This window comes from Prionailurus bengalensis, chromosome C1 (assembly GCF_016509475.1).
Source record: "Prionailurus bengalensis isolate Pbe53 chromosome C1, Fcat_Pben_1.1_paternal_pri, whole genome shotgun sequence".
Lineage (NCBI taxonomy): Eukaryota > Metazoa > Chordata > Mammalia > Carnivora > Felidae > Prionailurus > Prionailurus bengalensis.
The window spans coordinates 82,493,512-82,518,273 of NC_057345.1; the positions used below are offsets into that span (position 1 = coordinate 82,493,512).

The following is a 24,762-nucleotide window of genomic DNA, read 5'->3' on the forward strand; positions in this document are numbered from 1 at the left end:
GGGTGGGGGCAGAAAGAGAGGGAGAGAGAATTCTTAGCAGGCTCCACACTCAGCACAGAGTCTGACAAGGGGCTTAATCTCATGATCAGGAGATCACGATCTGAGCTGAAATCACAAGTTGGGTGCTTAACCAACTGAGCCACCCAGGTGCCTCAGAAATTTGTGAATTTTTAATGAAGAGATTTGTTGCATTTCTGTAAAATGGTTTTTTTTGTTCTTTGTAATTTGTAATTAACTTCATGGTTTCATTTCTATACTCTTAACCATTTTGCCACTGAAATCGCAGTATAATCGGCCTTTTACTGAGCAAAACAGAAATGAATGAAGTGATTGCACAGTAATTCAAGATTATACTCCTTGTGGTAAAATGTTAACTTTTTGGATGGATATTTTAAACAGTGAAATTGGTGCTAGCTCTCATACTAAATTAACTACTAAATGAAGCCTTTAAAACTGGACAGTAGAGGACATAATTTGTTAAAATAAGTTATTAGCATTTTCCATGTTGGATCTCACTGGTATTTAGAAAGCACTGTTTGTAAATTGCTGAACTTAACTGTTTGAGATGTGAATTCACCAACATGGGCTTTTTAGATAATTGCAATGAAATAATGCTAGATGTTACTTTTTGTAATGATTGAATATAACTGGTTGTTTATAGTAAGTATGTTATTAAAAACTTCTGTTTGGGCTTTTAGAGTGTGATTTTTCTTAAAATGCTACATATTCATGCTTAGGTGTTTATATTTGAATTGCAAGTTACAGACATTTATAGTGTGTCTACAAAATGCCAACACTGTTAACTGGCAATTCAGAAACACTGAGAATATGTGCTCTTTGAGGGTAGAGGTAGGGACCTTATTTGTTTTATTGCTTTTCCATCATCAGTAGTATGTGTTAAGTAGTACATACACACTAAATATTTAATAACTCCTCATGGGTCTGGCTTCAGTATGCTTATCATCTCAAGCCATTTATCAGTGAAAAGATAAACATCAATTTTATTTCGTAACATTCTTCCTTTTTGCTGGGGATCCAAAAGAGCTGTGTCTTCTAGGACCTCATCTGGTTAAAGAGATAACACAAGGTTTAAGCAAGTGCCTATGGCTGTTAAAAAAGAGATTAGTCTGGTTTGGTAGGATCAGAGTAGACCTCACGAAAGTAGTGAGTTGTGACCTGTACATTAAAAATAGTTGGGGAGAGTAGGTGAGTAGTGTATGTTGAGGGAATCACATGGCCAGAGTTGTGTTGATGGGCTGGCACAAATTGAGAACCACTGAATAGCTTTTGTGTCAGTAGATTTGTATATGAATTTGAGAGAAAGATGGCACATAGGTTGTAGAAGGTCTCAAGTGCAGGTTATGAAATCTGTACTTCATCTGGTAGGCACTATTCTGTAAATACTGGTAAGTTCCCATACATAAAAAGTAGCTCATTATTATCCTCTTGTTAGAATTTGGAGAATTAACTCCAAGAAGACTGGCTTTGGTATTACGTGGGGTGCTGTAAATTAGAATCATGAGTCTCTATAAATTTAAAATTTAAACTCTTATGTGGTCTCTTTGTGTTGCTAAAGTGTAATATTTAGTTTTGGACATACTGCATTAGGGCCTTAAGGTGGTTAAGTAATATTTTTACTTTAGAAGTGGTAAAAGTATCACAGAAACTTATCATGAAAGATGTGTTTTTGAGCAATGATTTTTTTATACCTATTGTGAAATTTGAACATAGAAAAAGACCTGATAGTTATGAACCACTATTTGTCACTTAGTCCCAATAATCATCAATAAACCATTGCTAGAATTTGTGATATTCACTGTACTTTTCTCCTATGTTATTTAAAAAAAATTTTTTTTTAGGTTTATTCATTTTTGAAAGACAGAGCACAAGCAGGGGTGGGGCAGAGAGAAAGGGGGACACAGAAACTGAAACAGACTCCAGGCTCTGAGCTGTCAGCACAGAGCCCGACTTGGGGCTCGAACTCACGAACTGCGAGATCATGACCTGAGCCGAAGTCGGATGCTTAACTGACTGAGCCTCCCAGGCGCCCCTCTCCTATGTTATTTTGAGATGAGTAGCAGATACAGTATTTTACTTGTAATGTTGGTGTGTCTCATAAAGATAAGAATTTTTTTTTTTTTTTTGATATAACCAGAATACTGTTAAGGACAGAAAAAAAAAACATTCCTTAATGTTATCAAGTGCCAAATTAATGTTAAAATTTTTAATTTTTGGGGTGCCTGGGTGGCTCAGTCAGTTGAGCATCCGACTTTAGCTTAGGTCATGATCTCATGGTCTGTGAGTTCGAGTCATGTGTCCGGTTCTGTGCTGACAGCTCAGAGCCTGAGGTCTGCTTCTGATTCTGTGGATCCCCCTCTCTCTGCCCCTCCACCTCTTGTGCTCTGTGTCTCTCTCTCAAAAACTAAATAAAAACATAAAAAGAAAATTGAATAAAAAAACATTTTAATTGTCTCATAAAGGTCAAAGTATTTGTTACAGGGTTGTTTTTTTTTTTTTTTTTGGTGAGAAGGAGAGATCAGGATGAAACAAGATGAGCAAATTCAATAGGTTGATAAGCCTTTTTTTAGTTTTTTTTTTTTTTAATCTGCATGTTATCCTTTCGTGAAGTTTGTTTTTTTTTAACATTGCATTTTATTAAACATTTTTTTTCATGTTTTATTTTTGAGAGAGAGGGAGACAGAGACAGAGAGGGAGCAGGGGAGGGATAAAGAATCTGAATCAGGCTTCAGGCTCTGAGCTATCAGCACAGAGCCCTGCACAGAGCCTGATGCGGGGCTGGAAATCACAGGCAGTAAGATCATGACCTGAGATGAAGTCGTATGCTTAACCAGCTAAGCCACCCAGGCGTCTCATTGCATTTTATTTTTGAAGAAAACTTGTTGATTCCACAGAATTGCCCCCCGAGTCTGCATCTACTAATTGTGTTCTGATGTTATAATTTAAAATGTTCAGGGGCGCCTGGGTGGCGCAGTCGGTTAAGCGTCCAACTTCAGGCAGGTCACGATCTCGCAGCCCGTGAGTTCGAGCCCCGCGTCAGGTTCTGGGCTGATGGCTCAGAGCCTGGAGCCTGTTTGCGATTCTGTGTCTCCCTCTCTCTCTGTCCCTACCCCGTTCATGCTCTGTCTCTCTCTGTCCCAAAAATAAATAAACGTTGAAAAAAAAAAATAAAATGAAATGTTCATGTATCTGTCAATTGGTGTTGGATCTAGAGACTATCATATTCTTTTTGTTTGTTTTTGGTAATATTTTATAAGTGGTGGTATGTTTTTACATTAGAAGACATATTTGATTTTTGTGTGTGTCTGTAATGTTATTCCCAATAATATTATAATAACTTCTTTCACCTTTTTTGTGTTCATCAGTGTCTCCTCAGCATAGTTCAGTAGACATCTGTTATCAGTATTCTTAAAGGATATGTAAAAGAAATGTATGTTAAAGTTCACTTAATTTATATGATGGAAAGACAGTATTAAAGTTCAACTTAAATTGTAGTTATTGATGGTAGACAAGAATTTTTTAGTGGAGGTCTTGTCAAGAGCATGTGATTTAGAATTTGCTAGCAGGCTAGAGTATGGCCTCTCTATAACATTGAAGGTAATCTCTGAGCTTTAACAAATTTTTAAATGGTCTCAATAGGACTTACCTCAAAAGTTATTTTGGAGATTAAATGAAATAACATGTAAGATTTAGCACAGAATGGCACATGAGTGCTCAAATGAGGATCATGGTTGTTACTGTAGCTCTTTACTCTGTACACCTGATTTGGGAGGAAAACCACAGTGGACTCCCAGATATGAACTTTTTTAAGTGGCTGTTAGAGACAAAATTTTTTCTTTAAAAATTAAAATTTTTAAAAAGTTTATTTATTTTTGAGAGAGAGTGTATGCACACATGTGCCAGGTAGGGGAGGGGCAGAGAGAGAGGGAGACGAGGATCTGAAGCCAGCTCCCCGCTGACAGCAGGGTCTCTGATGCAGGGTTCAAACTCATGAGCCGCAAGATCATTATCTGAGCTGAAGTCAAATGCTTAACTGACTGAACCACACTGGTGCCCACAAATTAAATTTTTTATTGAAGTATAGTTGACATACATAGTATTAGTTTCAGGTGTACATATTTTTTTTCAATAGCTTACTAATTTTTTTTAGTAATCTCTGTAATCTCAAGTAATCTTTAGTAATCTCAAGACCCCGAAATCAAAGGAGTCGCATGCTTTTCCAAGCTGAGCCAGCCAGGTATCCCCTCAAGTGTACATAAGTTGTTTTTTTTTTAACATTTATTTATCTTTGAGAGAGAGAGAGCATGAATAGGGGAGGGTCAGAGGAAGAGGGAGACACAGAATCTGAAACAGGCTCCAGGCTCTGAGCTGTAAGCACAGAGCCCGACACGGGGCTCGAACCCACAGACCGCGAGATCATGACCTGAGCCGAAGTCGGACGCTTAACCGACTGAGCCACCCAGGCGCCCCTGTACATAAGTTTTTAAGAGAGCTTTGAGTCCAGGTTAAAAATAGCTGGGCAGATAACCCTACAGAGAGAATTAGTAAATTAAAACATAAAGATTACTCAGAATTTAACACAGAGCAACAAAAAAGCAGAGGTTAAAAGAGGAAAGGAAGAGAAATTCTAATAAATTATCTAGACTACCAGAAAGTGAAAGTTAAAGATTGCAGGGAAGTGGAATATGAAAGTTTAAAAACCTCCTAATTTACCAAAATTGATGAGCTTCATAAATTCTTAGATTTAGGAAGCACAAGAAAACCTAGCCACATCACAGTGAAAGAGCAAGCCATTAGACACACGGAAGAGCTTTAAGCAGCCATAGAAAAACCAGATTTCCCAAGAAGGAGTAACTGTAAAGATACAATATGCTTCTTCAGCAACATGGGGGTCCAGAAGATGGTGAAATAGTATCTTCAAGGTGTTGAATGAAAGTAACTACCTAGCTGTTATTTTGTAGTCCGCTAAATTATCACTTAAAGAGAAGAGCAAAATAGTTATTTCAGAAACCCCTTTTCCCTTCACCCTCCCCCAAAAAAGGCAATTGAGGAAATTTATCAACAGACTCAGTGAAGAATTTCTAGAGTTTATGCTGTAGGAAGAAAGCCGATGACTCCAGAAAGGAGGTTTGGGGTAGGAAAAGTAAGGTTAACCAAGAAGTTGGTAGGTCTGTGGGTAAATATAATTATTGAGAGTATGAGAAAGTGATAGCAGTGATTGTTTGATTTGGGGTTTAAAAAGTTGAACTAAAAATATTATAACAACGTGTAAGAGAGTAGTTGAGTAACTGATGTTTAAGTTCTGATGCTTCTAATATTGTTTTGAGCTATGGTGTCCATTATAGTAGCCACTAGTCATATGTAGTCATTGAGCACTTGACATATGGCTAGTCTAAATTGATCTCCAGTTGTAAAATGTACATAAACTTCCAAGACTTAGTATGATAAAAATGTAATTTTATATTTATTACATGTTAGTATTATTTTGTGTTCAATAAAATTGTGTTCTTTTTTTGTCTTTTAAAAATATGGTTATTAGAACATTTAAAAGATCGTCTTACATTATAAGATCATCCTATATGCTCATCTTACATTTCTTGTGGACTGTACCAATCTGGAGGGTGGAAATTTTAAGACTAAAGTGAATCAGATAAATTTGTATTTTAAAATTGTAAAATAGGGATAGAATATATAACTTCTAAAATAATTGGAGAATGGGGGTGACTAAAGACATCTAATCCAAAAGAATTCAGGGGGGAAAAAAGTAAAAAAGGTCACAAAGTGAACTCATTTTAATGGTGTTAGGAAAGGTTCGTTGGAGGGTTCCTTTCAGCCTTTAAATGTAGAATTTTGAAGATATGGAGTTGGACTTAATTTAACCCTAATTATCTCCCAAAGTCTCCATTTTCGAATACCATCACATTGGGAATTACAATTTGAATGTATGAATTTTGGTGGTCATTAACATTCAGTTCGTTGCATCCTATATTTCCCTCCACTTCCACCCCAGGTAACCACTATCTTGAATTTGGTGTTTGCCATTCCTGTGAATGTCTGTACTTTCCCTGTGTGTGTTATTTATGTTTTGTGTCATAAGCAATATATGGTTTTGTTCTACATGTTTAAACTATGTATATGTGCCACATGCTGCTTGTATTCTCTAACTTGTTCTTTTTGTTCAATGTTATTATTTTTTAATTTTTTAACGTTTGTTTACTTTTGAAAGAGCACAAACAGGGGAGGGGCAGAGAGAGAGGGAGAAACAGAATCTGAAGCAGTCTCCAGGCTCTGAGCTGTCAGCACAGAACCTGATGCAGGGCTCGAACTCTGACTGTGAGATAGGTCATGACCTGAGCCAAAGTCAGACGCTTAACCAACTGAGCCACCCAGGTCCCCATTTTTGTTTCTTTTAACCCAGGTTTACATGTGGCTCTAATTCATTTTCATTGCCATATGGTATATGATTATGTGAATGTACCTTACCCTACTGACAAATATTGAGGTTGTTTCTAATTTTTTCCTGTTATAAATTACTGCTGTGAGTATTCTTGTGCATGCATTAATAAATGCCACTATTCAGGTTTCTCTGGAAGTGGAATTGCTGGATTATATTGTGTGTCTGTTTGCAAGTTGATATTGACATGTTGCATTCCTAAATGGTTGTGCTAATTTATACTTTACTAGCAGTGTATGAGAATTCTTGTTTCTGTACGTCTTCTCTGATAATTGGCGTTGTTGGAATTTTTAATTGTCAGACTGAGGAACATGTGAATAGATCTCTTGTTTTAGTTTGAATTTCCTGAGAATGGATACATTTTCTTATTTATAGGCCAGTCTATCCATTTTCTTTTTAATGTAGTTTTTATCCTTTTTTAAATTGTTTCGTAGGAGTTTTATACATTATGGGTCCTAAAGCCATGTTACTTACATACATTAACTCCTGTCTGTGGCTTGTGTTTTTGTTTTTTTTTTTTTAATTGAATAGAATTTGGAAATTTTAATGTCACATTTATGTTTTAGTTCTAAGAAATTTTCCTTTAACTCAAGATCTTATATATAGTGGTTTTTATCATGAAAGTTTTGAAGTTTTGGTTTTCACATTTAAGGCCTCAGTCTACCTGGAATTTAACTTTAGTATGTGATAAAGGTTTAATGATTTTTCCCCCCTTATGAATAACCCATTTAGTACCAACTTAATTGAATAGTTCATGTTTTTTCCCCACTGATCTGCAGTGTCAGCTGTCAGATTTCCATAGATGGATGGAACTGTTTCTGGGCTATCTGTTCTGTTTCATTGTTTGTCTGTCCTGTACCAGTACCACAGTGTCTTAATTTAGTGTAGCGTCACAGTAAGTCTTGGAACCTTGTAGAGTGAATTTCACAACTTTGTTCTTCAAAATTGTCTTGGCACTTTCTTTACCATGTGTATTTTAAGATCAGTCGGCTGAGTTCCATGAAGACTTTTTGATTAAATTGCACTAAGTTTGGGGAGCTTGACTGGTTCAGTCGGTTAAGCATCTGACTCTTGATTCGGCTCAGGTCATGATCTCATGGTTCGTGAGATGGAGCCCTGTGCAAGGCTCTGCACTGACTGCACAGCATGCTTGGGATTCTCTTTCTGCCCCTCCCCTGCTCCCGTGCATGCTCTCCTTCTGTCTCTCAAACATTTAAAGAAGTTTATAGGATAATTGTAATATTATATTTACATTATCAATAAAATAAGATGGCAGTGCTTGAGCTCAAAGGTAGGAAACTGTGACATTTGAAAAATTTACCTCTTTCTTCCCCATAATATTTTCTGCAATTATAGAGGTTATGCTTAATGCGTTAGCCAAAAAGGAAAGTAAATTAAATCACCAGTGATTTTACCAGTTAATCAGCACTGTATGCACTTCCCATCATTTCCTCTATATATTACAAAGATTTTAAGCAGCTTATATATAAAGGGTGAGGAAAGAGGGACACGTCTTTGATAAATAGTTCAATTTCTTCCAAAGTTACTAGTTTATTTACTGCTTTCTTAGAAAATTATATTTTACTGGGTTTCAGATATCTCAGAATTCTATAGCATTTTTAAATTCCTTTTTATTGCTAATTTTGATCATTTGTATTCTGTTTATTTCTCTTGTCAGAGACCTTATTTTACTGGTCTGTAAAAAGAATCAGCTTTTCTTATTTTTTTTTTTTTGTTTCTGTAATTGATTAATCTGTGCTTTTATCCTTATTTTTCTGCCTCACATAAAATTTATTTTATTGTCTTTTAGTCCACTTGAGATCCTGAACTCACTGACTTTCTTGTTTAAAAATGGATTCAGGGGGCGCTCAGTCTGTTGAGCATACGATTTTGGCTCAGGTCATGAGTTCTCACGGTTCATGAGTTCAAGCCCTATGTCAGGCTCTGTGTTGACAGCTCAGAACCTGGAACCTGCTTCAGATTCTGTGTCTCCTCTCTTTGCCCCTTCTCTACGTGCGTGCTCTCTCTGTCTCTAAACTAAATAAACATTAAAAAATTTTTTTTCTCAGACTGTCTTATAGTACTGTACTCACCCTTGTGATGAAATAATGGCTATGCGAGGAGATGAAGTGAGGTGAATGACATAGGTGCATTGTGATGTAGGATTAGGATGCTCTTGACCTTCTGACAATACCTCAGAAGAAGGATCATCTACTTCCAGGCTATGGTTGGCCATGAGTAACTGAAATTATAGGTAAGAGGGGACAACTGTATATGACTTGAAAATATTTTCTCCCATTCTATAGGTCCTCAGGTTGCCTTTGGTGTCAAATCCAAAATATCATTGCCTAGACTCTTGTTAAGGAGCTTAGCACCTATGTTTTCTTTGAGTTTTATGCTTTCAGATCTTATATTCAAGTATTTAATTCATTTTGAGTTAGTTTTTGTGTATAGTTTGAGATAGTAGTCTAGTTTCATTCTTTTTATATGTGGCTGTTCAGTTTTCCCAGCACCATTTATTGAAGAGACTGTTTCCCCATTGTATATTTTTGGCTCCTTTGTCATAAATTAATTGACCATATATGTGTGTGTGTGTGTGTGTGTGTGTGTGTGTGTGTATGTATATGTATGTATGGTTGCATTTCTTTTCTATTGATCTATGTATCTAGTTTTTAGGCCAGTACCATCGTGTTTTGATTACTAGTTTGAAATCAGGGAGTGTGATGCCTTCAGCTTTGTTCTTTATCAAGATTGCTTTAACTCTTCAGGGTCCTTTGTGGTTCTGTACAAATAGTAGGATTGTGTGTTCTATTTCTGTGAAAAATGCTGTTGGAATTTTGATAGGGATTGCATTGAATTTGTAGATTGCTTTGGGTAGTATGAACATTTTAATGATACTGATTTTTTTCCAAACCAGGAGCACAGAATGTCTTTCCATTTATTTGTGTCAATTTTTTTTCCCTTTTTAAATTTTTTTAAAACTTCATTATTAAACTTTCAAGATACATAAAAAGTAGTGTGAATGGTAATGGTACAGTAATACACAAATCCTTCCTGTTGGAGAATATTAAAGTAAATCTCAGAGATCATTTCATGTCCTCACTAAATACTTTATTGTGTGTCTCTAACATAATAATCTCCTAAGGATGATATTGATACCATTATTATACCTTAATAAAATTTAAAATAATTTCTTAATATCTAATTTCCAGCAGTAAGAATTTTCCATTTGCCTCAGAAATGTCTTGGCGCCTGGGTGGCTCAGTCAGTTAAGTGTCTGACTTTGGCTCAGGTCATGATCGCACAGTTTGTGGGTTTGAGCCCCGTGTCAGGCTCTGCGCAGACAGCTCAGAACCTAGAACCTGCTTCAGATTCTGTGTCTCCCTCTCTCTCTCTGCCCCTTTCCTGCTTGTGCTGTCTCTCTGAATAAATAAACATTTAAAAAAAAATGTCTTTTTTTTCCTCTTTCAAATCAGGATCCAAGGAAAGTCAGTATGCTGGTTTGGTTAACGTCTTTTAAGTCTCTATAAAGATAACTATGAATCAGTTTACCTTCCATTCCCTTTATTGCTTTTTCTTTTATTGCTTATTAGAGAAACTGGGTCATCTCTTCTGTACGGTTTTCCACTTTGTTGATTTTGGTGATTATACTTCCATGTCATTGTTTTACATGTTCCTCATGTCCTATTTCCTGAGGTGAGGCTTGATCAGATTCAGGTTTAATTTTTAGCAGGAATATTTTGTAGATGCACTGTGTGTTTTTCCTGTTGTATCACACCAGGAGGAACATATCTCATTATCTTTTTGTGACGTTAACATTTATCAGCAGGTTCAGGTTTGGTTAGCATGATGTATCCAGTATAGTGCTCCCATTATCCTTTCATACCTTCTTGATTTTATTAGTTAATAATTGCAGTTGCGTTGGGTATTGCAAAAATGGTGATCCACTCCTCCCCCCGCCCCCGCCTATTTTAGATTTTTCTGTTAACTTTTTACGTCAGTATTTTGTCATACTGGAATTCCCTTTTTATAAGAAAGCAGGCTTCTACATTTATTTCCCAGTCTTATTGCAATGATCATTCTTTAAGAAGTCTTTAATTTTTCATTTTGAGCTATTGAGAGCTTATAACACCAGTAGCTATGATACTTACTTGCTTGAAGTATCATTTCTTGTTCTAGATCTTAGCCATTTCTTTAAAAAAAAAATCCTGGTTTCTTTGGGTGAGTAGTGGTCCTTAAGAGACCACAGTAACGTGGGTGCAAAGGTGCTAATTGCTGTTAGGTGGTCATTACTTCAAAGCCCTTTTAGTGAACAGAGCTAGCAAATAATTTGGAGACATAATATTGTGAGCTCATTTGTTATTTCCAATTTAACTTTACAGTTTTTACTTTTCTGATTTTATATTTCTACCTCTTGTATAAATTGAATAATTTTGCTTGCTAACATTAAAATTGTAATATATGTACATATATATACACTAGTTAAAAAGGAACATCAGTATTACACTGACGTTATAATTACTGAATACAGTTTAAACTTTCTTTGCAGTTATTTTTGTCCTTATAGTATAAAAACAGAATATCAAAGTTTATTGAAAGAATTCTGTGTGTGGTTCTACTACCAAGCTGATAGGTTTCATGTTTTCATTTGGTTTTGATTTTTAGGGATTTTTTCCCCCCTAACATTTTTGGCTAAATTTTCCCAAATCAAAAGTAAAATAAACTACATTTATAGAAGTCTGGTTAATACTTCCTGTCCACTCTCCTTTGCTTTGTCTATCCCATTATAGGTGTCATTTTCATCAATTTTTGGCTTACCCTTCTTTTGTGTAATGTAAACAAATGTGAATTGCTTCCTACATTCTCCTTCCCATCACCCTAGAGAGAGTGACAGTGTATACAGGTTATAACAGCTACAACTTCCTTTTTAATGATAAGTTTATCCTGGAGATCACTCCATGGCTGTACAGGGAAATTTTTGTCTTTTTTTTTTTTTTGTACTGCTGTATAGAAAATATATGAGTGCCTCCATTCCCGATAGCTTGTTGAATAGAGTATATTGTTCAGTGATTGGGGTTTTGCCAGTCTGATAGATGAGGTGGCACTTAAATGTAGTATTAATTTGAATTTGTTTTTTTCTATGATCAGGGTTAAACAGCTTTTCATATTAATCTTTTGCCCAATTTTTTAAATGGGGTAATTAGTCTTTCTAAAATTTTATAATCGTCTGCATTTGAAGTTTATATTCTCATTTTGATCCAGGTTATATAGGAACTATTTCAAAATTTCATCTGATTAAAACATTGAATTTTCAGAGTGCTGCCTGGGTAGCTCAGCTGGTTAAGTGTCTTGACTCTTTGATTTCAGCTCAGGTCATGATCTCAGGGTCGGGAGATCGAGCCTCTTTCTGCCCCTTACCCACTGTATCTCTCTCTATTTAAAAAAAAAAAAAAAAAAAGTAAAATAAAACAATTGAATTTTGTTCAATTTTTTTCCCCTCAAAATATCTTATTCTGTTTGAGCAAATATGGTTTGCACAATTTCTTCTTTATGGAATTTATTGAGTTACTCATTACATAGATCATGATCTGCTTTTGAGACTTTCACAGGTATTTATTTAAATACAAGGATGAATTGCACATAACTGAAACATATCAGTTGGAGAATTAAAAAAACCGTAGTATACTAATATACTAGAATGCTACGAAGCTGTTGATAAAATGAACTAGATTAGTAGTGTTGATCTTTTTTTTTTTAAATCTCTAAGCTGTTTTATTAAATGAAAGGAGAATGGTGTTAAGCAGCAGGTATGGTGTGATTCTGTTTTGTATGAATATTAAAAATGTAGATATATATACATTTTTGGAAAGGAATTGTATTGAATTTAAGGACAAATTTTGGACTGTGGAGAACTTTACGTTTGCATCATTTTGGACTTGAAGTTTCTAAATTAATAATTTGGAATTAATTAATATGGAATGTTTTCAGTGCTGTTGTATATGCTTATGTGTTCCTTTTAATATCCCTCTACCCTGCTAGGAGTAGTGACTGCCCAGAATTATTTTTATCTTTTTCATATTTTGTCATGTAAATGACAAAAATGTATTGTTTTATATTTTTAGTTTTGTGAAAATGGTATGCCTATTTTCTGTTTCTCTCACTTGTGTTTTACTTTGTGTTTTTAATTATTAGCCATGCTTTTGTATATAGTTATGTAATAACTCTTTGCAATGTAGTATTCATCTGTTAAAATACCCTGATCTATCTCTTTTCTTGTTGGAATTCCTCTGGGTCATTTACTGTTTTTGACTTTAAGAATAATGCTGCTCTGAACATATTTGTACTACTTGGTTCATGTGTGCAAAAGTTTTTGAGGGTACATATCTAAGGACAAGTATTGCTAGGATGTACAGTGTGTTAAACTTCATAAGGTAGTACAGATTATTTGTCGGTGTTTTGCTCCAGTTAATGTTAACAATAGTATACAAGAGTTCTTACTGTTTCAGATTCTCATCAGCACTTGGTCAAGTGTTAAATTCCTTGGTTTTTGCCATCTTGGTATGTAATAATTTCTTTGGTCTTTATATTTCCCTAATTATTAATGAGGCGTTACATCTTTATTTTCTCCCGACATATTTATGGTCATTAGTGTTTCTTTTGTGAAATTTTATGAAATATCTATTTATGTCTTTGCCTAATAAAAATTTGAATTTAACCAACTTTATAGTTTTTTATGTATTGCTATTGATTTTCTGTTATTTATGTTACTCATATCATTTCCTAGTTTGTAGATTTCCTTTTCACTTAATACTGTGTTTTGATGAATAAAAACTGCTAATTTTAATGTATAGAGTTTTAATATGGCCATGAGTTCCCATTGCCATCATAATTAAAATTATTTATGTGTTCTTTTTCCACCATGTGAATCTTTGCCTTGTTCTTATTGATATCTTTGCTGTTGATTGTTGGAAATCTTTAAAGCCATCTCTAGTAATAGTTTTTATGTTTTCATCTGTTGTTGGGATACAGTTTCTTTTAGAGAAATTTTGTGGCCACTCTGTAGGAGTATTTTCTCACATGGTTCATTTTCTTGTGTTATAACTTAAAAAGTCCTTACATGACCTGAGGGTCATAAAGATATCTTCATACGTTACAGAAGTTTTTAAATTAACGCCTCTTACATTTGTCTGTAACCCATCAGAAAATTACTATTTTTTGTGTATTGTATTAGATAGGGATCCAATTTCACTTTTTGTGACCTTATAGAGATAACCAGTTAAATAAAAATGGCAGTGCCATTTCTTCACATTACAGGTAAATATGTGTTAGGGTGAAGGCTAAGTTACTGTAATAAAATGCAGAACATAGTGGCAGAAATAGGCAAGTTTATTTCTCATAAGCCAAAGTCCTGCTGGCTTAAAATGGTATCAGTTTGTTCCATAAAGGTTATTCACTAGGCCAGCTTCATCTTGTGGCTTCATTATTTCCTAAGCTTTTGTTCTTGTCTGCATGGTTTGGTGATGTATAATTGTGCTGTCTTGTTTCATTTTTTTCCTTTGATCATTCTCAACCTGAGGTTTGTCAAGGACACCAGGAATAGTCATGTGAGTGAGTTCCTTCCTTTCTGAAAATCTAGTTTTTCTCAGGAACTTGATGTTGGCATCCTTGCCCCATGACTTTCTGTCGTGGTTCCTTCTTCTCCAGAAAAGAAAGTCTTCGGGCAGTTCTTAGTCCTGAAACCTGGCAGAGCCCAGGACTCTTGTCAGTCTCAGCCTCCAGTTACTGCTTGCCTTCCTGGTAGTTTCAGTAGCTCTTCCACCTGGGAGTGATGGATGGTACTTGGATTGTACTATTGTGATGAACATAATATCTAATAATAAAATTAAAAAAATTTCAAATACTGGAATGATTGTAAAATGTCATTTAAATGTGCTTTTATACTTAATCCTATATGTTTACGCTTATTTTTTCTTTGACGTATAAGTTGTATCTTTCCATGTTAGCATTTTTCTGATTGTTTTTGTGGGATACTAATTTCTCATGAAATGGTCATTATACAGGAAAAAGTTTCTGTGGTCAGATTTTAAAAAGCACGTCAATGCGTATCTTAACACTTCATTTCTTTTTTTAACGGAATCTAAAATCAATTGACATCCATCTTAGATGAATTAATTATGAAAATATGTATTTTTAGTAGAGATTGTTATTCCGAATTTAAGTTCTAATTTAGTTTGTTTCCATAGCCAGTATTGTGGAACAACCATCAATCACGATTCTGTTGAGTCATTTGATTTTATATCTTTTCCAAGTTAAGCATCAGTGTCAAGATATAGCAAATAAAATTGTCCTATCAGTTAATGTGGAAACATTAACGTTATTAGTACTATAGAATCACTTATTTTGGGCATAGTAGTGGTAAGCTTTATATTCAGTGGAAAAGCCAACATAACTTAAAAAAATTTTTTTTTTAATGTTTATTTTTGACAGAACGTGAGCGAGCATGAGCGGGGGAGGGGCAGAGAGAGAGGGAGACACAGAATCTGAAGCAGGCTCCAGGCTCTGAGCTGTCAGCATGGAGCCCAACGCGGAACCTGAACTCACAGACTGTGAGATCATGACCTGGGCCCAAGTCGGACGCTCAACCGACTGAGCCACCCAGGCACCCCATAACTTTTTTTAAAAATAATGTTTATAAACATATTTTCAGTAATTTTGGTAAAAATATCAAGAATTGCAAATAATTTTATATTCTACTCTGTTATGAAGGCTGTTAAACCTACTGTATTTTAGCAGCATGTGTGAAATCATTTGAGGGAGAAACAAGACCACAAATAGAATGTTAAAGAAAAAATTAATTCGTTAATGAACATATATTGTAGGAAGGAGAGTGTTCTGCACACCACACATCAGAATTACAGGCTTTTATACTTCAGAAGACCTAAGATTCCTCACCCCTTATCTCCAGAGTTACTTATGAACCCCCACTGGTATGGAAGGATTATGACTCCCGCAAACATCTAAGAAGTAAACTAATAATATATATATACATGAAAACAGGTCAAGTATACTTTTGAAAAGTATGGGAGTCTGTGTTTTCTGAGAACTTGGGCAACTGTTAATAATAATCAGCATTCATTCATTAGTCAACAGTTATATATGGACCCTGTGCTTGGTTGACACTTCGGAATATTATAGTGAACACTGCTGCAGTGGGCTAGGCACACTGTCTGGTAACCACTGTTTGTGTGTTACAGCATTTAATCCCAAGGATTTTAATGTAAATACTTTCTTCATATTACAAATGAGGAAGTTAAAACTTAGGATAGTTATTTACTAGTTACATAGCTGGTAGGTGGAAACTAGACTACAGAGCCCCTTTTCTTAATGCAATATTGCATACTTGTCATAAAAACAATGAAAACTAGGTTAATCTATTACATCAGTAGACTGAAAAAAGAAAAATCACATTTGACAAATCTAATATCCACTTATGACAAAGGCTAGAAATAGATGAGAACTTCCTCAACTTGATGAAAAATATCTACAAAAAATAAAAAACCTACAGGTAACATCATACTTAATGGTGAGAAACTCAACACTTTCTAAGATTAGGTACAAGGAAAGGACATTCCATCTCATCACTTCCTTTCAACATCCTATTGGAAGCTTTTGCTAATGTGGTAGGGCAAGAAAAGAGAAAAGGTACACAGATCAAGAAAGAAGAGATAAAATTGTTCACAGATGACATGGTATATGTAGAAAATCTGAAAGAACTGAAAAAAATCTAGAACTAAGAAGCAATAATTGCACTGTTGCAGGATTCAAGGTTCATATACAAACATCGGCTGCTTTCCTATATATCAGTGGTGAACAAGTGCAATCTGAGATTAAAAACACAGTATCACTGACAGAACCGCAGAAAGTGAAATACCTAGGTATTAAATCTGACAAAATATATAGAAGATCTCTGTGAGGAAAACTGCAAAACTCTGATTAATGAACCAAAAACCAAAATAAATGGAGAGATATTCCATGTTTGTGGATAGTAAGACTCAGTATTGTCACGATACCGGTTCTTTCCAGCTTGACGTACAGATTTAGTGCAATCCTAGTCCAAATTACAGCAAGTTATTTTATGGATATCAACAAACAGATTCTAAAGTTTCTGTGGAGAGGCAGAAGACCCCAGAATAGTCAACACAATATTGAAGAAGAACAGAATTGGAGGACTGATCCTGCCCAATTTCAGCACTTACTGTGAAGCTACCGTAATTGAGACAGTGTGGTTTTGGTGAAAGAATAGACAAATAGGTCAGTGGAACAGAATAGAGATCCTAGTATAGAGCCCCCTGTAAACATAGCTTATCTTTGATGACAGAGCAAAGGCAAGACAGTGGAGCAAATAATGGCGTTTTAACAAATGCTGCTGGAATAATTGGACATCTACTTGCAAAAGAATGAATCCAGACGCAGTTAACACTCTTCTGAAAAATTAACTCAAAGTATATCATAAACCTAAGTGTAAAATGCAAAACTGTAAAATTCTTAGAAGATAATATAGGAGAAAACCTATATGATCTTGGGTATGATGATGCCTTTTTAGATATAACACCAACGACACAGTCCATGAAAATATAATTGATATGCTGGACCACATTAAAATTAAAAACTTCTCTTTAAAAGACAGTATCAAGAGAATTAGAAGCTAAACCCCAGACTGGAGAAGGCATTTGCAAAAGATACATCTGATGAAGGACAAAACAGACCAAGAACTCTTAGAACTTAACAGTGGGAAAACAATTAGAAAATGGACCAAAGACCGTAATAGTCACTTCACCAAAGACGACGTACAGATGGCAAATAAGCATATGAAAAGATATTCCACAAAATATGTCATTGAGGAAATGTAAACTAAAACAAGATACACACCTATCAGAATTGCCAAAATGTGGAGCACTGACAATCTTTAATGCTGATGAGGATGTGAAGCAACAGGAATTTTCATATATTGTTAGTGGGAATGCAAAATGGTATAATCACTTTGAAAAACAGTTTGGCAGTTTTATAAAACTAAATGTACTCTTACCACACAATCTAGCAATTGTGCATCTTGGTATTTACCCAGAGGAGTTGAAAACTTAATGTACACACAAAACCCTGCACACAGATATTTATAGCAGCCTTATAGTCAAAACTTGGGAGCATCCAAAAGTGTTTGTGGTATGTCTAGACACTGGGATAATTTTCAGAAGTAAAAGAAAATGACCTATCAAGCCAAGAAAAGATAAGGGGGAGCCTTAAATCCATGTTACTAAATGAAAGAAGCCATTCTAAGAAGTCTACATACTGTATGATTCTAACTATATGACGTCCTGGAAAAGGCAGAACTCTAGAGACCGTAAAAACTTAAGTGGTCACCAGGGATAGGGTTGGGGAAGGATGAATAAAGCAGAGCACAGAGAATTTCTTAGGTCAGTGAAAATCCTCTATATGATATTATAATGATAGAAATACATCCTAACACATTTGTTCAAACCTGCTGAATGTACAACATCAATACCCTCCGGTAAACTGCAGACTTTCAGTGATTATGATGTGTCCATGCGGGTTGATCCTTGGTAAAAACTGTACCACTGTGGTGGGAGTTGTTGATCATGAGGGAGGCTATGTATGTATGGGGGAAGGGAGTAAATAGAAGTCTCTGTTGGCTGCCTTCTCAATTTTCTTGCAAACCTAAAGCTGCTCTTAAAAATTAAAAGAAAAAAAAGAAAGCTTGGAAACATTTTTATTATTGGTAGTGAGCCAATACTTAGGTGAAAGGAAGAAAGGAAGCCCTGTTGGCTTTGTGGAAAAGAGATTGACAAGAAAGTTAATTTTCTATTTTAGTGGTTAAACTTTTAAAATATTTTAAAATACTGCCAATAGTGTATGTAACACCTGACATTTGTTTTTCAGCGAATACTTGGAAAATACAGATAAGTGATGGATTAATATTTTTAAATTTAAAGATAACTTATGTTAATGTGTTTGTTTTTTCTAGAGAGGATCTGACGAACTACTCTCAGGCAGTGTTCTCAGTAGTCCAAACTCTAATATGAGCAGCATGGTGGTTACAGGTAAGTGTTACTCTCTTAACAGTGTTTAATTTAGTTATTTGCCATTTTATGGGTCAGAATATTAAAACTAATATTTAGTCTGCTTTACCAGAATAGCCTTTTATAATTTATGTTAAATGTTTTAAATGTTCCTGTTGGAGAAAAAAAAATGTTTCTGTTGAAACACTACAGAGGAAGTTTTATTAGAGTATATATGTGTCAAGTAAAATACCTAAAATTGGTGACTTTTGTGGACAAGTAGTAAGTGTTTTTGCCCTTTCTTTAATCACAAAAATATAACCTTTTCCTTTCATGTTAAAAGTCCCCTCATTCTTGCCCCTTTTATCCTTTTGTTTTTAGTTTTTGTGTTTGAGTGTCTTACAGAAAAATTTTTTATAATAGTTCCCCCCACCTCCCTGGGCATGTGTTCCAAGATTTGCAGTGGATGTCTGAAACTGTAGATGGTACAAAACCCTATATATACAGTGTTTTTTCCTGTACATACATATCTATAAAGCTTAATTTATAAATTAGGCACATTAAGAGATTAACGAAAACTAAAAATAGGACAGTGATAACAGTAAACTGTAATAAAAGCTATGTGAATGTGCATACTCTCTCCCTCTGTCTCTCAAAATATTGTATTGTACTCACCCTTTGTCTTCCTGTAATGGTGTGAGATTATAAAATGGCTGTGTGATGAGATGAAGCAAGGTGAATGATGTATAGGCATTGTGATACAGTGTTAGGGTACTGTTGGCCTTTTGACAGTATTTTAGAAGGAGGATCATCTGCTTCTGGATCATGGTTGACTACTGGTACCTGAAACCATAGAAAGTGAAACAGCAGATAAAGGGAATTACTATATTTGAAGTATTCTCTATCCCACAAGCTCTAAAGCCCAACTAAATAAAAGTCAAAAGATTGAGCTAGATAGTTTTCTTTTCTGTGTGCTTTCAACCTTTTTTTCTTTGCTATAACAATATTTTAATTCTTTGAATTGGGTTTTTTAATGTTTTCTCCATATTATCTTCATAGGGTATTTTTCTTAAATTGTATATATGTCTGAAATAAAGTTGGTTGGTTGTAAGGTCTGTCTAAACAAATATAAACTAATTTTTAGACTCTTGTTTTATGGATCAAAATTTGATATGGGGATAATGATGATGATAATGACAATGAATTAATTATTCTGCCTATACCCCTGCATTTTACACTGTTTACCTAAAACCGAAGTTCCTTTTTTCTGAACCCTTTCCTGAATTACTTGCTTGAGGAATTAATTGTTTTGGGTAGTAAAAGGATTGTAAAAACTAGAAGCATTTTGATTTATTTCAGGTAGCCATTGCTTATGTATAGGTGCGCCTTGGCACACACATACATATGCCTGGCACTTCAGTTAAGTAAAAACTATAATGAAGTACTTAACATAGTCATAATGATGTGATAATGAATTTGCCCACACATCATTATTATTGACTTTTCCGTGATTACAAAACAAAATCACTAGGCCATGATTTTGATAGTCAAAATACTGCGTACAAATAATTGAACAAATAGGTTCAAATGTCTAACGCTGCTTTGCCACTTTGATTTTTTTAAAACAATTCATATAGTGATGAATAGTTGAAATGTTTTAAAAATTAGTATGTAGGGCTATGACAGAATAACTGATAGCACCCTTTCCTTCTCCTTCCATGTGCCCTCCAAAAAAAAATAATAACTACAAAACTGTATAAAATATATTGTCTTGAATTGATGAGCAGACAGTACCAGATAAAGATCCCTGAGAGGGAAATCCATGAGGGGAGTCGCATGATCGCTTTGGCTTTCTGCCTTGGGCTACCCTATTCTTGTAGCACAGGAAAGGAGAATCTAAGCAGAGCATGGAGGTCTCACTGAGCTGGAAAGACAGACTGGAATTCAAAGCTGCTCAGACATCTGGGATTTGCGAAGCGTCCTGAAAAAGGAAGCTCTCCAGGGGTTTGGGCATTTTGCAGTGGTCAGAATTCAGTATGGTGATTCACTTGATTCAGAATTTTGAATAATAGCTGGGCTGCCTGTATACAGGTTGAGAACTCTGCATGATCTGTCAGAATGGACCTGTTCTGGGGTTGAGAGCTAAAGTGGTGATTCCCAAGGTTCTGTAGTGCTCTGAGATCTTGGGAGTTCTGGGAAGTCAGAATGCAGACATCTTGGAGAGAACCTCAGGCATTCAATTTAGACCACAGAAAGCCCAGTCCTTAAGAGAATGGATCACCCATTACACTAAGCACCAACCTTAAAACAAAGAGTGAAGAAGCTAGATAGTTTGGCCTGACAAGACAATAAGGATCACCAGTAATTTAATTGCTTGCCTAAACAAAGCCACACCCCCTAAGGAAGACATGACTCAGTCTTTTTTTGTGAACTATCATTCATAATATCCCCCGTACCATCAAAAATTACAAATTATGGAAAGAAGCATGAAAACATTCCATCTAATAGAGAAGCATTCAACAGGAGTGGACACCAAAATGACCTAGATAGTGGAATTAACACACAAGGATTATAGATATTTTTAAAGCTATAAAGGAAAATATTAGTGAGTGAACACACAGAGACTGTGTGTTGATGTTTATATGACAACAGCACTAAGTGAAGATAATAGAATTTTACAGTTGTAAGGTTTTTATTTACATGAAGTGATAGAATATTAACTCTAACTTAAAGTAGATTCTATTAAGGTTGCATACTGAAATAATTAAAAAAAACATACAAGGAAGTACAGTTAAAAGTGAATAGAGAAAAGGTTGGGAGGACTGATTCCCTGTTTTCAAGTTACAATAAAGCTGAGTAATCAAAACAGTATCATAGTGGCATAAAGAAAGATAAATAGATGAATAGAACAGAATAGAATCCAGAAATAAACCTACATAATTATGGACAACTGGTTTTTGACTAAGGTATCTGTATGCAAAAACCAAAAACAAAACACACTTGGATGTGTACCCCATACCATATTGAAGAATTAACTCTGAGTGGACCTAGAAGAAACATAGTTAAAAAATTTTGTGACCTTGGATTAGGCAGACGTTTCTTTGATAGGACCCCAAAAGTACTATAAAAGAACAAGTGGGATTTCATCAGCTTTTAGACTCTAAGTTCTTTTGCAGATACTGATAGTAGAATGAAAACACAAACCATAGAGTAGCAGAATATCTTTACAGAGCATATGGAACTTTGATCCAGAATATATATAAATTCAGACTGTATAAATGCTAAAACTTAAGGCAACAAACAACCTAGTGTAATAAATTGGCAAAAATACTTGATAGTTCAGCAAAAACATATGGCAAATAAGTACATGAAAAAGATGCTCTATGTCATTAATCATTAGATGCAAATTGAAGTGAGATAACATTACACACCTGTTATAATGGCTAATATTTAAGAGATTGACCATACTAAGTGTTGGAAAGGATGTGGATGAACTGTAACTCTCATGTTGGTGAGAATGTAAACTTTCGAAGAACTACTTGGACAAAATAATCTTGCAGATTCTTAAAAAGTTAAACTACCAAATGACGTTTGTCAGCTGTTTATCTCTTAGGCATTTATGCATGAAAAATGAAGGCATATGTTCATTTAAAAAAAACCCAAAAAACTAAAAAAACTCAGTTGAATGTTCATAATAGCTTGTTTGTAATAAGCAAAGCCATAAACAATCCACATGTCCATCAACAGATGAATGGATAAATAGATTGCAATTTTGGCTTCGTATTCCTTTGGATACAATGAAATACTACTCAGACATGTAGAATAAGCTATTTTTCTTTTATGATAGCTGTCTGCCCAATGTGGGGCTTGAATTCATGACCCCAACATCAAGAGTCTTATGCTGTACTGAGCCGCCACTCCTGGAATAAGATATTGATGCATGTAATAGCAGGGATAAATACCCAAATAATGCTACTGTGTAAAAGAAATGGGCGGGGGAGGGGGAGTACATTCTGTATGAATTCATTTATATAAAACCCAAGGAGATACAAACTGAAGCAGATTGGATTTGGGGGTGGGGAGGAGCCAGGGGGATGGGTTGCGAAGGGTACAAGGAAATTTAGGGGTGAATGATATATATACTCTCTTAGGGTGAAGATTTCATGGATGTTTGCATATGTCAGAACTTGTCAAATTGTATACTTTAAATGTATGCAGCTTATTGCATGTGAATAAAACCTCAGAAAGGCTGTTTAAAAGGAAAAAGCCCATGGAGGAATTAAAATGGAATATTATCAAATATTCTGTTAGTGCAGTGCAAGAGAAGAACACCACGAAAACACCAGGCAATAAGAAAATAAACAGATGTTAAACATAAATGTGTAAATGTAAATTAGCAAAAAAAAAAACAAACCAAAAAACAAAAAAAAAACAAAAAACCCTTTAATCTGCTGTAGTAACCACTAGCTGTATGAGGCCGTGAACTGTGCTGTTCCTAATGGAGATGTATGTGTGGAGATGTATGACTTTGTGTTTCAAAAACATAGTATCAAAAGTAATAATGTAAAATATTTCAGTTTTTAAAATATTGACTATATGTTGATATGGTAATATTCCAGATATATTGATCTAAAATCTATTCTTAAAATTAATTTCACTCCTCATTTTTTGACGTGGTTAATAGAATATTTAAAATTACATGACTTGCAGAATATTTCCTTTGGACATTAGTGGTCTAAGAAGTCCAATTAAAAGGCAAAGATTGTCAGACTGGATTAAAAAGCAAGGTCTGACTGCAGTATCTTCTAGAGTCAGGTTGAAGTACACAGATAGGCTGAAAGTAAAGAGGATTGAAAATAATATTCTGTGCAAACAACAAGCACAAGAAAATTCATCTGATTATATTAGCCTCAGAGTAAAATTCAAGACAGGAGTATTACCAGATATAAAAATATCATATTTTGTAGTGCTTAAAGGGTTAATATATTGAAAAACACTTTATACCAGTAATAGAGCTTCAGAGTTTATGAAAAAATACATGTATGTGTAAAACTAAAGAGAGAAACCAGTCTATAATCATTGTTGGATATTTTAACATTTCTTACAGTAATTGATAAGACAGATCTTTAAAATAGAGGATTTGAACAGTGCTGAACATTCAGCTGGGCTTAACTCACATTCACAAAACTATACCCTAACTGCAGAAAAACTTCTCAAGTGTATATAGCACCATGATCGACTATATATTAGGACATAAAATAATAGATTTCAAATGACTGAAAGCTTATATAGTATCTGATCATAGTAGAATTTAAGTAAGAATCACCAAATATTTGAAAATTGAACTACACAGTTCTGAATAATACATGAAGATGTAAAGGGCATCTGACTGAATGAAAGTGAAAATATATTAAAATTTGTTGGCTCATTTGAGAAAGTACATGGGGAAAATATGTCTATGTATATACCCATATTAGAAAATACCTACTTTAGAAAAAGCTTTAGAGGTGCCTGAGTGGCTCAGTCAGTTAAGCATCAAACTCTTGATTTCGGCTCAGGTCAGGATCTCATGGTTTGGGAGTTCAAGCCTTGTGTCAGGTTCTACGTTGACAGTGTGGATGGAGCTTGCTTGAGATTCTCTCTCTCCCTGTCTGTCTGCCCCTCCGCTGCTTGTACATATGTATGCTCTCCTTGTCTCTCTCAAATAAGCATTTTTTAAAAAGTTTAATCAGTCAAGAAAAGAAAGCTATATTACCAATATCAGGAATGAAAGTAGAGGTACCACTACAGATCCTACAGAAACTAACAGGAAAATAAGGCAGTACTACAAAGAGTAGTAATGCCAATAAATTCAGCAACCTAGGTGATATAGACAAGATCCTTCACAAACCTAACTTAGCAAAACACTGACATAAACTGTTACTCCATAATATATACAGATTAGCTCTATGTCTATTATAAAAATTAGATTAGTAATCTTCTCACAAAGATTACTCCAGGCATAGGTGATTTCACTCATAGGTGAGTTTACTCAGATATGGGTGGTTTCACTGTTGTATTTTATGAAACTTCAACGTAGGAAATAATAGCCATCTTCAGTATACTGCTTTTAGAAAAAGAGAAGCAGAGAATACTCCAAATTCACTTTGTGATGCTGCTATGACTGATACCAAAACCTAACAAAGAGGATATAAGATATCAAGATTTCAAACCAAT

General features: G+C 34.8%; 1 protein-coding gene across 6 annotated transcripts in view; it reads left to right on the forward strand.

The window, feature by feature from the left end:
• Nucleotides 1-24,762, forward strand: part of PTBP2 (polypyrimidine tract binding protein 2) — an 82,964-nt gene that overhangs the window by 9,886 nt on the left and 48,316 nt on the right. For 5 of the 6 annotated variants that reach the window (XM_043575636.1, XM_043575637.1, XM_043575638.1 and 2 more), the window contains exon 3: nucleotides 18,513-18,588. In XM_043575636.1, the coding sequence (XP_043431571.1) occupies nucleotides 18,513-18,588 (76 nt within the window). Of the gene's footprint in view, nucleotides 1-8,654; nucleotides 8,727-18,512; nucleotides 18,589-24,762 lie in introns of those variants that run through there. The other variant, XM_043575642.1, reaches the window with a different exon arrangement.